The following is a 16,267-nucleotide window of genomic DNA, read 5'->3' on the forward strand; positions in this document are numbered from 1 at the left end:
CATTCAGGAATGTCAGGCTGACACTGGCTCCCATTTGAGTGTGTGAGAAATCAGGCTTTTCCAGGCTGTCATGTGGAGATAGCAAACCTCTGGGTAAAGGAAATGTATGTTAAGTCTGTAGAGCCTATCTTAGTATTGCTTTTCAAAATAAGTGGCCCTCTGTTATGAATAGGGCCTCTCTTATGAAGACGCCATCTGGTAGTAGTTTCCAGCACTGATCATGGATGCCTTGAAGGAGGATCTGTAGATGCCAGACTTGGTCACCTCTCCTGATTGCAGCTGCTGTTGCACAGAAAGCTGGTGACTAGGACCCTGGGGGACTTCAAGCAGGCGAGTTTTGGCGTGCCACCACAAGAGGGTTATGGCACCAGCTACAGGGCAGAGGAAGAGAGGACGCATGGAGAGTAAGGAAGAGTATGCAGTCATTTCCATAACTGTAATGACTATGTAAACAGAAATACCATAGCAATAAAAAAACTTTACACTCCCAGCTGTGTGGAATTGAGCTTCTGAACCTTCACTGTATATACTGCAGTTTTGATTAAGAGGGGACTTATAGCAGCTGAAACTCAGTCCTGATAACACCATTACATGAGTTGGTGCCTGACTGGGTATCGTGCTTGTCAGTTTAATCTGCCTGGATATCCCTTTCAGACTGCTTCTTCCTGCCAATTTAATTCTCAAAAAAAAAAAAAAAAAAAAAAAAAAAAAAGAAATAGGGCAGAAGTCCAGAGACATGTATGGGCTTTTCAGACAGAAAAAAACATTCAAAAGCATCTGAAATGTAACTTTGTCTGTGCTATCTTCAGAGAACAGATCCTACTTCTAACCATCATGTTGTAAAGATATTGCTGTTTACAATCAGAACTGAATTTCATGTTTGCTTTGCGAACTGAATTTTTTGGTGTCTGAAAGATGTTGCTTGGTCAGAGGCTGACATTAGGTTCACCAGTATTCACAGAGTTCCCAAATTAAATCCAGGTGTTTTTCTTACAGTTGAAATAATAGTGCTGTTCGTATGTGTCACTGCAAGTACACACATGCAATGTTTCTCCTTGTTATGCTAATCAGCTTTCATTACCCAGTAATGAGATTAAATCTGAGTTTCCATTTTAGAAATAACCTGCCTATTTCTGCCATGCACACTTCAGAATATGATTTAATACATTTGCCCAATTTTTGCAATAATTTGTGTCTACTTTCTCTGAGTAGAGGGGAAATTTGGAAGTGTCCTAAGCCCCATGAGGAAAGCATATAAAAATAACCACAACAAAAAAAAATACTCCAAAACATTTTCTACATCCAACACATCTCTATTCTGTATGCATTATCTTTTTGAACATTACAGCTGTCTTCCTGTAGTATAGCGTTGCTTTAAAACAAGAAGTACTACCAGCCACATGCCTAACTGGCTGTGTGTTATAATAAGTTGAGTCCTAAATGCATGAGATCTACAACATGCTGTGGTAGGGAGTCCCTTTAATTGTCCTTGTAACATTTTCTCTGATATTGCCGTTGGAACTCACAGAGGAGCTGATTGTGCTGTGTGTGCTTGTGTGCATCGTGATGTTTGCCTCCTGATACAGTGAAATTTTCTCTGCCGGGTCCCCACTAGATGACCTTAAAACAATAATCCATCTGCAGCTGGAAGTGTCAGTTTTTGATGAAGAAGCAAACCATAGAAGGTGGTGAGAGTCAGGAAGATGGTGTGGGTAGCACCTTTCACTGTTTCTGTCAATATTCTGTCCTTTAATGCTTTGAAATTATAGATATGTAGAATCTGTAAGTGTAGTAAGTGTAGAATGAGGATGCTGACATCATTAGCATGTGCTTTGCTGCAGATGTTGCAGTGCTTTAAGAAATTACAGCTTTGCAAAACAAGTCCTATTGCTTTTCTTGGAATAATATAGTCTGTGAGATAAACTAACATGCCTTTTTCCCTTTTCATCACTTTGTATCCTAGTGTTTCAAGACAAAAGCTTTGTTGCCAGCATTGTATAAGTGGATACACTTTTAATTCATTTCTGCTTGCCAGTATTTCTGATGTGGCTAGATGGGTGTTAGCTGTCTGGATTTGCACCCAGGTCACTGTTAGGATGATTCCACATAAACTGAGGCAAGCTGGATTCTCGATGTTCTCACTTGTTTGTTATTGTAATTATGTTGCGTGACTGAAAACCTATCTTTGTTACTGTTACTTGTTTAACAGTATCATCTCTTGGGGAAGAAAGTATCAAAGTTAAGATAAGCCCTAGTTATTGTAACAAGGTTTAGAAGAATGTGGATTTTGTTACTGGAAAAGCAAGTGAGTTTTAGGACTGTTTTGCATAGCTAGAAACACCTTTACATGATACATATAACTTTGTAGAAAAACCACCGCATCTTAATGCTAATGGATGCCTGTTTATTCTCCCTGGGAAGCGTGAAACCTCTCTAAGTGCTACAACTATTTTGGTCCTTGTTAACCTTGCCTGGAGAGGTAATTATTGTGTATCTTGCAGCCCAATTTAATGGAAGTGAGCAACGGCAAGCATCTCCTTCTCCCTCAAATGACCAGCACAGGCAGTTAAGAACAGCCGGAGGAGGCTTTAAACCCATCAAACATGGCAGTCCAGAATTTTGTGGGATCCTGGGAGAGAGAATAGATCCAACTATTCAACTGGAAAAGCAGATGTAAGTAAGCACAGTAATTGCTCTCTAGCTCTTTGCCTCCCCACTTACAGGAGCAACAAGTGTCCCAGATCCTGCTGTCCAGCTGCCCCTCCTCAGTGTTCCTTCTGTTAGTGCTCACAAAAAACTATTCTTACTAATCCTGCAAAGTGTAAGTAACTTTCACGGGGGACAAAATAGAGTTAAACAGGAAACTCATCTCAGGAACAGTGAATTTTATCTGCCAAGAACATGCAGTTATTCCACTTTCAACCATGTTGATTACATTGCATTAGGGAAAACAAGTGTATATTACATATCTACAAATTGTTCTTTAAAGCTGCACAGATTCCATGTCTTTGTGGCTGCATAGCATGTTTCTAGTAACTCAGACATGCCTTGCATCTGGCTGTAACACTGCTCCAGGGAGAGACTGATAAGATCGCTTACAAAGCTTTCAGAAAAGAGTGTGTTATTTCTACTGTGGTGGTGTCAAACTTGAGGGTGGTATTTAGATGCAGTATCGTTAGCCCCAAACTCAAGTTCTGGGGGAATTCCCTGGAGTGAACGTCTGGTATCCACAAGGGTAGCTTCTGTCCTGCCTCATTGTTACCCTTCCTTGAACTATTTGGACAGACTGGCTTGTGTGACGGAATGAACCACTGTCCTGTATCATACCAAAGACACAGCCTCACAGAAGGGGCCAGAACCCCCTGTTACACAAAGAAAGAAAAATCTTCTTGTGGAGCAATTTATATAGGTTACACTGGTACTTGTGAGCACTGAGAAGCCCAACGGATTCACACAGTAAAGTGAGGAAGCTGTGTCATGAGTCCCTGAAGGCAGTCCTACTCCAGACACTGTCATTAAGTTAGATGCAGAATTTATTTTCACAGGAGAGGGAGGGCATAATTTAGCATAGATGTGAGTGTGGTCTTGGTAAGACTACTTTGTTCCTGAATGGTAGTGGTATTGGGAGGATTAGCAATCCTTTTGCACTTCAGATCCTCAGTAGAAGAGAATCCCCTCTGTCAGTTGCGTCTGAAAGAAAGTAGTTCCAGAAATTCCTTTTCCTTTGACATTCTATTTTTATGTGCAATATTTGGAAACTTAAGCTTGAAACAGAGAATAATATCATCTGCACGGTGTCATATTCCATCTAACCAAGTACCTTTGAACCTTCTGCTCATTGACAAACTGTACACTTATCTCCAACAGAGGAAGCAGCAACCTTGTGACAACAACTATTGTGAAATCACTCACTGGTACTGTTAGGTAAATGACTAAAAGGCTATAAATTTGACTCTAAAATTTGGTTCTCAGATTTGGGTAGTTCCAGCCCACCATACCCCCCAAAAATACACTTAAAATGCTGCAGGGAGTTGAGCATCTGTTAATTAATTTTTGACTCATAAATATATTGTTGTGTAGATCTCTCTTTTCGTATAACTGCAGTTATATATAACTGCAATTGATAATAACAACTGAAAACTGCAGGCTAGTTTTGCTTTCTTTAATTATTCAAGTTTTAACTACATTAGATTCTTTTTCATTCTTCATTATGCAGGATCAAACCTGAAACGAATTCACAATTAACAATAATGTGTCAGAAAATGGAAGAGTTTACATTTGTTGTACACTAGGTTATTCATAATCAAACTGCTCGAGTTTTAGGAGCATGAGACCTCTCCACAGTGCAGGCCAAGCCATTCCATCTTTCTCTGCAAAAATGGAGTCTGTTTTTGTAAAGAGGAGTAAAGATCTAGAGCAAAGGAAGCATGCAAATTGACAAGTGGATTTCTAATGGGTAGGTTAGGAAGTTTCCCAAGCAGGCAGGAATACTAAGATGTGATAATATATCAAGAAAATACTTCTAGTTGCTGGTGATTAAGGAATCTGTAACTATGAACTTAGTAACTCATGGACCCAGGGGAATTGAATTAATTTGTTCCATTTTCTCAGTAACAGTGAAAAGAAGCAAGTGTGTTCTGCTGTTTCCGTTGCCTTATTGACAGTGAATCCCTCCCAGCTTATATGCAAGATTTGGTGACTTCCTGTTTTGCTCTCACCAATTCAGAAACAGAGTAGTGTTGTGCATTATGTGAGCTGTAAGAACTGATTATACTTACTGTATAATTGATGCAGCTGTCCTGTCTTCAGTGGAGCTGTGGTCACTTAAGGGCTGAAACCTGACCATTGAGAAATTAAGGGACATCAGAAAGAATGTTCTATAAACCACAGTCAGGATGCTTTCAATTCTGGCAAGAGATCCTGATAAAGGTCAAAGTGTGTGATTACGTTTGATTTTTCTTTCAGGTTTGCATTGTGTGCCTATGTTTTCCAGGATATCTTAGAAGACATGCATGTCTTCAGGTTTTTATGTCCCATGCTTTTGCATTGGTATCTTTCACAAGTTGTCATTTCACTATTTTGTGATCACTTCATTGACATTTGAATCTTTGACCTTTCAGCACAAATACCTATATGTTGACATTTAAAAAATGGACACACCCAGGGCAAACAGCCCCAATACAGCTGAAACAGCAAATCAGTCAGGAACTTTAAGCTGATTATAGCACTATGCTTATCTCTCTAGCTATCTGGAACAGGAGCAATCTGAGTGTCCCGCTTACATGGGCATATGATTCACAAGCAATTACACTTCTGGATACTGCTGTTTACTCTCAGCTGTAGGCAAAACAGCTTCCAGGCATCGCTGCTGAATCAGATGTTCTCCCATCAGCAGTTGTTTTCATACTGCGCTGCTTTTCTTCTGAGAGTTTTAAAAGCAGGTTTTACTTCCTGGAACCAGCTCTGCATTCTTTTTCCGTGAACCTCTCTGCCAACTGGGAAGACCAGATCTGAAGAATACATGAAATACTCCCCTGTGAATATCAGAGTCTGGGGTACCTCCCTGGTTTTGGCTAGGTCATATTTTATTTTGGTTTTATTTGGCCTTTTGGGGAGAGAAGAAAGAAAAACTATTTATAGCTAATAGGAATAATTTTTAGACTCTCCCAAATCTATTTTCTGATTTACACTTAGTGTTAATATTCTCCCCTTACACTCGGAAGACCTAGTCTTTAAATTGCTTGTTGAGAAATATCCTTCAGCGGTAAATATCTAACGGGGCATAGGGAGAACACTGCCTGAAAACATTCGCATCTGTGCCTCAGTTTTACTTGAGAAGTGATGGGGCTGTCAGGGCCTCCCTTTCTAGTCTGTCTTCAATATACAATAGTATAACCCTCCTTTTAGCTTTCTCTAATGCAGACTTTGGTTGTAACCAGACACACCATGAATTTTTAATTTGAGCACCAACTTTTGTCTAGCACAATCATCAGATTTGACAAAGGAGCTGACATCAGCACAAGGTAGTTAAGAGCATGACTTCTGTCAAAGGGATCCCTCTGGTCTTTATTCACTTACCTTTTAGCTGGAACATGTCCTATAGACTAAGTTCAGCAGAGAAATAAAATGAGAAAAAATGGAAGAAAACTTTTTTGCACAAGGCCAGTGACAGTTTCAGGTAATAACAGACAGAGAGCACTTCTGATGTATGGATTATCCTGCTTAGGCAGGCATGGTAGTGTCACATCATGCTTCAAAGTGCATCTGGCAATTGCAGGAAGGGAGAGATGTTCCTCAGAGATGTGATTGACCCAGTGCAGGGCCAGGCACATTACATAGATCAGGAAACTTGGCGGAAGGGTCAAAGTGTTTACTACTGGACTGTGAGATTTTAATTGCTGATACAGAGCAGCAGGTGCTGAGGAGGTTCTTTGTTTGCAGTGGTGAGTTTAGTGAAGGACCTACCACTCCTGTCTGCATTTCCTTTCTTCCCTGAATTGATCACACCCACTCCACAGATCCACCAGAGATTTACTTAAAGTGCTCTGAGTTGTCACAGCTGTGTTTAGCTGTCTTTGTTATAGATCTTCACACTTAATCACTTTTCTCCTTTCTCAAAGATTTATTTTAGCAAATCTTTTCCGCTATTAAGTGTTCATATCCTTCAGATGTCATTTTTGTTTTGTTTGCTTTTGTTTGTTTTCTTTTTGTTCCTGTGTGTATTAGTTGAAATACTGATACATCACAGGAATGAAACAGAGTAAATGTGTATATTGTGGATCTACTGCTTGCAAGATAGAGATTATAATGTGTTGCTCTGAGTGGGAATTTCTTACATAAATATGTACACCAATCCTGTTGCATGTTCTCCTGATCTAAGTTTTTTCCTTCAGCTGGCAGGAACTACAGGTCTCCACAAGTTGTAAAGTTAACTTCAGATAATGCAAGCAATCTGCTTTTAATCCATAATATGGTAGATCTTAGATATTCATGTGATATTAACCATTATTCATACCTTAAAGAAACAAAGTAGTGAAAGGAGTATGAGTTGGAATATGTGTGTGTATTAATCTCTGCTTTTTCCTAGATGGTATCATGGAGCAATCAGTCGGACAGATGCAGAAAACCTGTTACGTTTATGTAAAGAATGTAGCTACCTTGTAAGAAATAGTCAAACGAGCAAGCATGACTATTCTCTTTCACTGAAGTAAGTACTTGTCAGTAAAACATAATAAATGTAATTTATAAGCCATAACTTCTCTGGTGCAAGAAGAGAAAATGATCCAGTCTGTTGCTGCACTGGTTGAGCTCAGAAGGGCACCCAGGGAGTTTGAGACTGTCAGTCTGCATGATGTATAGTGACAGTCACTGAATTGGAACCTTGCAATCTGGGAATGTTAAGAGATTTTTAGTCTTCATTTGGTGCCCATTTGAATAAATAAACTTGGATTTTTTTTTTTTCTGGTTCTGATTTGAAACGTTCCTGCTGCTTCTGCTTCAGGCTGAATAACCAACTGTATCATTTGGTGATTTTATTCTTTTAGTTTCATACATGGAAGGAAGGCTTCATGTGGTTTACGGTGGTAGAGCTGTACAGTATTGCTAAAATTCTTGAAAGTAAAAAGCCCAGGATCAAGGATAAAGGATCTACAGAATTAGGAAATGAGCATTGTTCCAGTCTTAGTGCTGCTTTGAACTTGCCTCACCTACCTTAGGCTGATCAGGGTACGTTACAGCTATTGGCTTCGACACATCATAGAACAGAATCATAGAATGGTTTGGACTGGAAGGGACCTTAAAGATCATGCAGTACAACTCTCCTGCCACGGGCAGGGACATAAGCTCACTTACATTTGCAGCAGAGGAAAAATTTCCAGGTTTTCCGTGCAGGAGAACAAGAAGCCCCTTGACCTTGGTATAGGCTGTGCAAGTGCAAAGAGAATTTGTTTCTTTTCTTTCCCTCTTACAGGATAGGGTCTGATGTGGAACCTGCCCTTCCAAGTAGGTCTGGGACACAGGCCTGCTTGCGTTTTTTACTAGCATTACTCCTGATAGTTTGGCTTTTACTTGGTGTCTTCATAGGTCTGTTCTGGAGACACATTTTACTGCTGGGATGATGGTAATATTTGATAGTAACAAGGTAACACTTCCATAGACAGCATCAAACCTGATCCTTTTTACATTCTTATGTTGACGAGAAATAAAGGGCACATTTACCCTGGTTTAGTCTGATGGTCTAAACAGTAAATTTCAGATTGGTTTTATATCCCCACTTTGGGTTGAGTAGAAGTGCATCAGTTAACTACTTTTAAGATTCTCTTCTAGGACTTAAGAAAAATATTTTGTAGGACTATTTTTTAGATCTCGATTCCTTTGCTATTATTGTTGGGATCTCTCTGTAATACAGAGGTCCACCGTGAACTGGAATGTACCTACTTTAGAAATGTGGTTCAGCTCCTGTTGTCCCTTTTGTCATTTGATCTGTGTATTCTCTGACATAGTAGTCCTCTAGATATTTTCAGACATTGAAGTGTTAATGACACATGCTTCAGATATATGCAGGCTTAATTTTTCCCTTAAATTCATGTAAGTCTTGGAATATAACTTTTGTTTTTTAGTATTTCACTTAATTCTTGCATCAGAACAATGATTTTTGTTATTCAACCAGAGCATAACTTCAAGAGAAAAAGGTGACGGTTAAATTTATATTTTGCAATTTTGGACATCTAGATGCAGGTCTTTAATGTCCTTTTGCATGTTGTAGTCCCTTTACCTGTTGTATTCCAAAGTTTTTTAAACCAGATTCCCTGGTGGTACTTATTTTAAGTCTCCCCATAACTTGCTCTATAGTAAGGTAGCTAAATGACTGACTTCCTCTAATCTGTGTTTTCCGGAGCATAAGATTTTTTCAGTACTCTTCAGCTCTTCTGCCATACATTTGTCTAGTGCTGACTCTGGCCCCTTGATGCAGTCTATTTAATTCTGTATACCAGTCCCCTGTGATGATGATTGTTCTTCTATGGCCCCTCCAAAGCTCACATAATCCTCTTAAGCCCATGGTATTGCAGTTAGAATTCATGTCCTGTCCATTAGGTGGTGATCAGTTTTCTTTTTTTCCAGGAGCTCTCCTAATAGCCTGCAAATGCAATCAGTGTTTTCTCTCAAAGTATCTAGCTGAATAAAGGATCATGTCATTTAACCACACTTAAGTTATCATGCAAACCTGCTTCCTTTGCTAGAAACCTGCTTCTGTTTTACTTGCCATCTCACTGACCATTACCATCTGCAAACTACTGACAAAGTTATGTTTGATGCTGTTGTTCACATCTGATTTTTACTCACTCACATATGGCTCTTTTCCCCTTCTGTCCCTATTTAGGACATTGAATTTGTAATTCATTGTTTTCTAATCCTCTCCTTAATGAAGATGGTTTTCCAATCAAAGTAAGGTTTTGACGAGTTTTGGTAATTGTGGAGATCTTGTTCCTTAAGCTCAAAGAGTTAGTCATTGGACAGTGCTCAGCTTATACTCACGATCCTTGGTTGAAACATTTCCTCACAATCAGCCTGGTTTATGACTACTTTTAGCTGTGGGAAGCTACCCCTTCAAAGTGCCAAACACATGATACTATTTTGTGTTCTGACTCCCTTGCATAGAGGCATCTGATAAGTCTGTGATGAGGTTATTTTGCACCTATGCATGCTTACCTTGAGGTCAGCCAGAAATCCAACAGAAATCATTCATTGCTCTGCAATCTTACAGCCTCATTACTATTTGACTTGCAAGACCTCCTGCTTCCTTCATCTTTGGTTTAAATGTGAACACAGAGCCTTTCACTAGTAATGGATGGCAGTAGCAAGAACAGCTGCGTGAGGTGTGACCAAGTGGATGATCTGCTCAGCCCAGTAGCAGAGCTACGAGAGGAAGTAGAAAGGTTAAAGAGCATCAGGGAGTCTGAGAAAGAGACAGACTAGTGGAACCATGCTCTGCCCTCCCTGAGACAGAAACAGGAACAGCGACCAGAAAAGCCCCAAGATTAAGGGGATCCTGTATCTTCTTCCTGCCAGGCAGAAGGCAGTAGCTTAAAGGAAAGGAGTGCAGGCAAGTCCAATGTCAGGCCAGCAGGCAAACCCCCTCCTTGCCTACCTTGCCTTCCCAGGTGCCTCTATGCAACAGATATGAGGCTCTGGATGTGGAAGGTCAGTCAATGGATGGTGTGGATAATGGTCCAGAAGTGTTGCCAAGGTCAGAAAGACCTACCCCCTGTATCATGACCACCTCAATGAGGAAGAAAAGACTGGTTATAGCTGTAGGTGACTCCCTTCTGAGGCGAACAGAGGGTCCAATATGCTGGACAGACCCACTTCTTAGGGAAGTCTGCTGCCTCCCTGGGGCCTGTGTTAAGGATATCACCAGGAGGCTTCCTAGCCTGGTATGGCCCTCAGAATATTGCCCATTATTACTCTTCCATGTGGGTGGCAATGAAGCCGCAACATGTAGCCCAAGGGCAATCAAAAGAGACTTCAGGGCCTTGGGACAGTTGGCAAGGGAGTCTGGAGCACAGGTAATTTTTTCCTCTATCCTTCCAGTTGCACACAGCAACACTGGAAGAAACAGATGGACTCAGTCTGTTAATAATGACTCTGTGGCTGGTGTCACCGCCACAATTTCAGCTTTTTCAATAGAGGGATGGTCTACACAGCAGCAGGCCTGTTGGCGTCAGATGGAATTCACCTTTCTCAAAGGGGGAAGAGGATCTTTGCTCACAAGCTAGTGGGCCTCACTGACAGAACTTTAGACTAGACTTGAAAGGGGAAGGGGATAATTTCAGGCTTTCCCGTGACAAGCTGTGGGATGACAAGCCAAGGTTAGAGGGATGGGGTGCTAGTGAGGGCCCTTAGCCTGTTACTCTGAGACATGGTGAGTATACTGGAGCTCACTTGAAGGCTTATGGAGATGAGCCAGGGGCTCCTGAGTTAATAGAAGCCAACAGGGAACACCGGTGAAATACCTCAAAGGAATTAAGGTATGTTCTCTAAGAAGGTAACATGGCCAACAACCCAGCTGAACTGCCTCTGCACCAACACACACAGCATGGGCAACAAACAGGAGGAGTTGGAAGCCACTGTGCTGCTAGAAAACTATGACCTAGTTGCCATTACTGAAACTTGGTGGGATGAATCCCATGACTGGAGTGTGGCTATCGATGGCTACAGGCTGTTCAGAAGGGACAGACAAGGAAGGAGGGGTGAAGGGGTTGCCCTCTACATCAAGAAATGGATAGAGTGTGAAGAAGTGTCCCTGAAGAATAGCCACGAGCAGGCTGAAAGCTTATGGGTAAGAATTAGAGACTGAGGCAACAAAGGGAACCTTGTAGTTCGTGTTTACCATAGGTCACCTGATCAAGGAGAGCCTATTGACGAAGCCTTCTTACTCCAGCTACAGGAGGCATTGTGCTCGCAGGCTCTCATCCTGCTGGGGGACTTCAACCACCCTGACGTCTGCTGGAAAAGTAGCTTGGCGAGCTGTAGGCAACCCAGGAGACTTCTGGAGTGCATTGAGGATAACTGCTTAAGCCAAATAATAGACAGCCCTACCAGAGGGGATGCGATACTGGACCTAATGGTCATTAACGCAAGTGAGCTAATCAGAGACATCAAGATTGGAGGCAGCCTGGGCTGCAGTGATCATGCCATGGTGGAGTTCACAGTTGTGAGGGATATGGTTTAGGTGAAGAGTGAAGTCAGGACCCTGAATTTTAGTGAAGCAAAATTCCAGCTGTTCAAGGAGTTAGTCCATAGGACCCCCTGGAAAACTGCCCACAGGGACAACGGAAAACAAAGCTGGCAGAGCTTTAAGGATGCTTTCCATAGAGTGCAAGAGCTCTCAATCCCCATGTGTCAGAAATCAGGCAAGGAAGGGAAGAGAGCGGCATGGATGACTCAAGACCTGTTGGTCAAACTAAAGAGCAAGAAGGAAATGCACAGGTAGTAGAAGCAGGGACAGGTATCCTGGGAATAGTATAGGGACACTGCCTGGTTGTGTAGGGATGGGCTCAGGAAGGCCAAGGCACGGCTGGAGCTGAACTTGGCAAGGGATGCAAAGAATAATAAGAAGGGTTTCTATAGGTATGTCAGAGAGAAAAGGAAGGTCAAAGAAAGTGTACCGCTCCCGATGAACACGACTGTCAAACTGGTAACAGCAGATGAGGAGAAGGCTGCGGTACTCAACAACTTTTTTGCTTCAGTCTTTGCTGGCAATCTCTCTTCCCACACCTCTCAAGTGGATGAACCTCAAGGCAGGGACTAGGGAGACAAAGTCTGTTGCACTGTAAGAGAAGATCAGGTTCAAGACCACCTGAGGAACCTGAACATATTAAGTCTATGGGACCTGTCGAGATGCATCCCAGTGTCCTGAGGGAACTGGCTGATGTAGTTGCAAAGCCACTCCCCATGATGTTTGAAAAGTCGTGGCAGTCAGTTGAAGTCCCCAGTGACTGGAAAAAGGAAACATTGCACCCATTTTTCAAAAGGTTAGAAAGGAGGACCCTGGGAACTACCGACCTGTCAGCCTCATCTCTGTGCCTGGGAAGATCACGGAACAGATCCCCCTAGAAGCTATGTTAAGGCACATAGAGGACAGGGAGGTGATTCAGGACAGCCAGCATAGCTTCACCAAGGGCAATTCTTGCCTGACCAACCTAGTGGCCTTCTACAATGGAGTGACTACATCAGCGGACAAGGGAAGAGCTACAGATGACATCTATTTGGACTTCTGTAAGGCTTTTGTTACAGTCCCCCACAACATCCTTCTCTCTAAATTGGAAGGATATGGATTTGATGGGTGGACAGTTGGGTGGATATGGCATTGGCTGGATGGTCACATCCAGAGACTAGTGGTCAACAGCTCAATGTCCAGATGGAGATCAGTGATGAGTGGTGTCCCTCAGGGGTCCATATTGGGACCAGTACTGTTTAATGTCTTCATCAATGACATAAACAGGGGATCAAGTGCACCCTCAGCAGATTTGCAGGTGACATCAAGCTGAGTGGTGCAGTTGACACGCTTGAGGGATGGGATGCCATCCAGAGGGACCTGGACAATCTTGAGAAGTGGGCCTGTGTGAACCTCATGAGGTTCAACAAGGCCAAATGCAAGGTCCTTCACCTGGGTCTGGGCAACCCCCGGTATCAGTACAGGCTGGGGGACGAAGGGATTGAAAGCAGGCCTACAGAGAAGGACTTGGGAGTACTGGTGGATGAAAAGCTGCTCAGGGAACTACTTAGTAAGGTCCTGTGGGAAAAAGCTTTTGAAGGTGCTGGGTCCATCAGTGCCGATCACTTTTTAAGTACCACCTCCTAAGAGCACAGGAGCAGGCAATTCCAAAATGTCAGAAGTCAAGCAGGCAAGGTAGAAGGCTGTTTTTGCTGAGTAGGGATCTCATGCCAGAACTAAGACAAAAAAAGAAAATGTATGACTAGTGGAAGCAGGGTCAGGTGACATGGGAAGACTACAGAGATAGTGTTCGCCACTGTAGGGAGGAAATACGCATGGCCAAAGCTATATTAGAGCTGAAGCCAGCCCGTACTGTGAAGGACAATAAAAAGGGCTTTTAAAAATATAGAAGTAGCAAAAGGCACGCCAGAAATAACATTGGCCCGTTACTTGATGAGCATGGTCACCGCATGAACAGGGACATAGACAAAGCAGAGGTGTTTAATGATTTCTTCACCTCAGTCTTCAACACCAATGATGGGCTCTGAGACCCCCCTGGGCTAGAGAATCACAACTGTGAGAATGACAAACTCTCCATCAAACCCTGAACTTGTGCAGGATTTGCTGTTCCAGCTGGATCCCTATAAGTCAATGGGACCCCATGGGGTTCATCCGAGGATACTTAAGAAGCTGACTGATGTCATAGCGAGACCTCTCTCAATGATTTTTCAATGCTCTTGGGAATCTGGAGAGGTCCCAGTTGACTGGAAGCTGGCAAACATTGTCCCAGACTTCAAGAAGGGCAACAGGGATGACCCCAGTAACTACAGGCCTGTCAGTCTCACCTCTGTACCTGGCAAAATCATGCAGAAGATTATTCTGGGAGTTATTGAAAAACACCTGAAAGACAACACAGTCATTGGTCCCAGCCAGCACGGGTTCACAAGGGGAAAGTCCTGCTTGACAAAATTGATTTCCTTCTGTGACAAGGTTACCCACGTAGTTGGCCAAGGGAAGCCAGTCGATGTAATCTTTTTGGACTTCAGTAAAGCTTTCGATACTGTCTCTCACAGTATCCTCCTGGACAAAATGTCCAGCATACAGCTGGATAAACACATAATGCGATGGGTGAGAATTGGCTAATGGGTCGGGCTCAAAGGGTTATAGTAAATGGGGTTACATGGGGCTGGTGACCAGTCACTAGCAGGGTTCCGCAGGGATCCATCTTAGGGCCAGTGCTCTTCAATATCTTCATAAATGACTTGGATGCAGGACTTGAAGGTTTGTTATCAAAGTTTGCTGATGACACAAACCTGGGAGGAGACGTTGACATTCTCGAGGGCAGAGAGGCCCTGCAGAGAGATCTGGCCAAATTAGAGAGCTGGGCAATCACCAACCGTATGATGTTTAACAAGGGCAAGTGCCGGATTTTGCACCTGGGACATGGCAACCCTGGAAGTACATACAGACTGGGGAACGAGAGGCTGGAGAGCAGCCCCGTGGAGAGGGATCTGGGGGTTCTGGTCGACGGCAAGTTGAACATGAGCCAACAGTGTGGCCTGGCAGCCAAGAGGGCCAACCGTGTCCTGGGGTGCATCAAGCACTGTATTGCTAGCAAGTCGAGGGAGGCGATTGTCCTGCTCTACTCTGCACTGGTGTGGCCTCATTGTGAGTACTGTGTGCAGTTTTGGGCACCACAGTACAAGAAGGATATAAAACTACTAGAGAATGTTGAGAGGAGAGCCACAAACATGGTGAAGGGTTTAGAGGGGAAGCTGTATGAGGAGTGGCTGAAGTCACTTGGTTTGTTCAGCCTGGAGAAGAGGAGACTGAGGGGAGACCTCATTGCAGTCTACAGCTTCCTCATAAGGGAAGGAGGAGGGGCAGGTGCTGATCTCTTCTCTCTGATGACCAATGATAGGACCAGAGGGCACGGCAAGAAGATATGCCAGGGGAGTTTTAGGTTGGACATTAGGAAAAGGTTCTTCACCCAAAGGGTGGTGGAACATTGAAACAAGCTCCCCCAGGAGGTAGTCATGGTGCCAAAGCCTGACAACATTCAAGAAGCATTTGGACAATATCCTCAGACATATGGTGTGAATTTGGGGGTTGTCATATGTAGGGACAGGAGCTGGACTTGATGATCCTTGTGGGTCCCTTCCAACTCAGGATATTCTGTGATTCTATGAGCTGGTAACGTGTGCTTGCAGCCCAGAAAGCCAACCATATCCTGGGCAGCATAAAAAGAAGCATGGCCATCAGGTCGAGGGAGGTGATTCTGCTGCTCTGGTAAGACCCCACCTGGGAGTACTGCATCCAGCTCTGGAGTCCTCAGTACAAGAAAGACAAGGACCTGTCGGAGCAGGTCCAGAGTAGGGCCACAAAAATGATCAGAGGGACGGAATGCCTCTCCTATGAGGACAAGCTGAGAGACCTGCGGTTGTTCAGCGTGGAGAAGAGAAGGCTGTGGGGAGACCTTATTGCAGCCTTTTAATACTGTAAGTAAGGGGGCTTATAAGAAAGATGGGAACAGCCTTTTTAGTAGGGCCTGTAGTGATAGGACAAGGGGTGATGGTTTTAAACTAAAAGAGGGTAGATTCAGACTAGATATAAGGAAGAAATTTTTTATGATGAGGGTGGTGAAACGCTGGAAGAGGTTGCCCAGAGAGGTTGCCCCATCCCTGGAAACATTCATGGTCAGGTTGGACAGGTCTTTGAGCAACCTGATCTAGTTGAGGATGTCCCTGCTTATTGTAGGGGGATTGGACTATATTACCTTTAAAGGTCTTTTCCAACCCAAACTATTCTATGATTCTGTGGTTCTATTCCTGATGTACTTTGTGTCCCGGTGGGTTTCTAGCATAAGCAGTGTGCGATGGTAAGAGAGACTTCAAGCCTCTGTGTTCTTTCACAGTTTTGTTGACTTCAGTGAATAGGCTAAGAAATCTACCAGTGGTGCAGCCAGTGTTTAGGTGACTTTGTACTCTCCCCAGTACTTCATCTTTCAGTGACGTTTATATAAGACACTCTGTTTCACCTCCCATTTTCACC

General features: G+C 43.2%; 1 protein-coding gene across 3 annotated transcripts in view; it reads left to right on the forward strand.

Annotated features, from left to right (window-relative positions):
- SHB (SH2 domain containing adaptor protein B) overlaps positions 1 to 16,267 on the forward strand; it is a 138,071-nt gene that overhangs the window by 50,288 nt on the left and 71,516 nt on the right. For all 3 annotated transcript variants that reach the window (XM_087741678.1, XM_087741677.1, XM_087741676.1), the window contains exons 4-5: positions 2,502 to 2,673; positions 7,088 to 7,207. In XM_087741678.1, the coding sequence (XP_087597804.1) occupies positions 2,502 to 2,673; positions 7,088 to 7,207 (292 nt within the window). The remainder of the gene's footprint in view (positions 1 to 2,501; positions 2,674 to 7,087; positions 7,208 to 16,267) is intronic.

The sequence above is a fragment of the Nipponia nippon genome, unplaced genomic scaffold (genome assembly GCF_047370975.1).
Source record: "Nipponia nippon isolate SJK-2023a ecotype South Korea unplaced genomic scaffold, ASM4737097v1 scaffold_8, whole genome shotgun sequence".
Taxonomy (NCBI): domain Eukaryota; kingdom Metazoa; phylum Chordata; class Aves; order Pelecaniformes; family Threskiornithidae; genus Nipponia; species Nipponia nippon.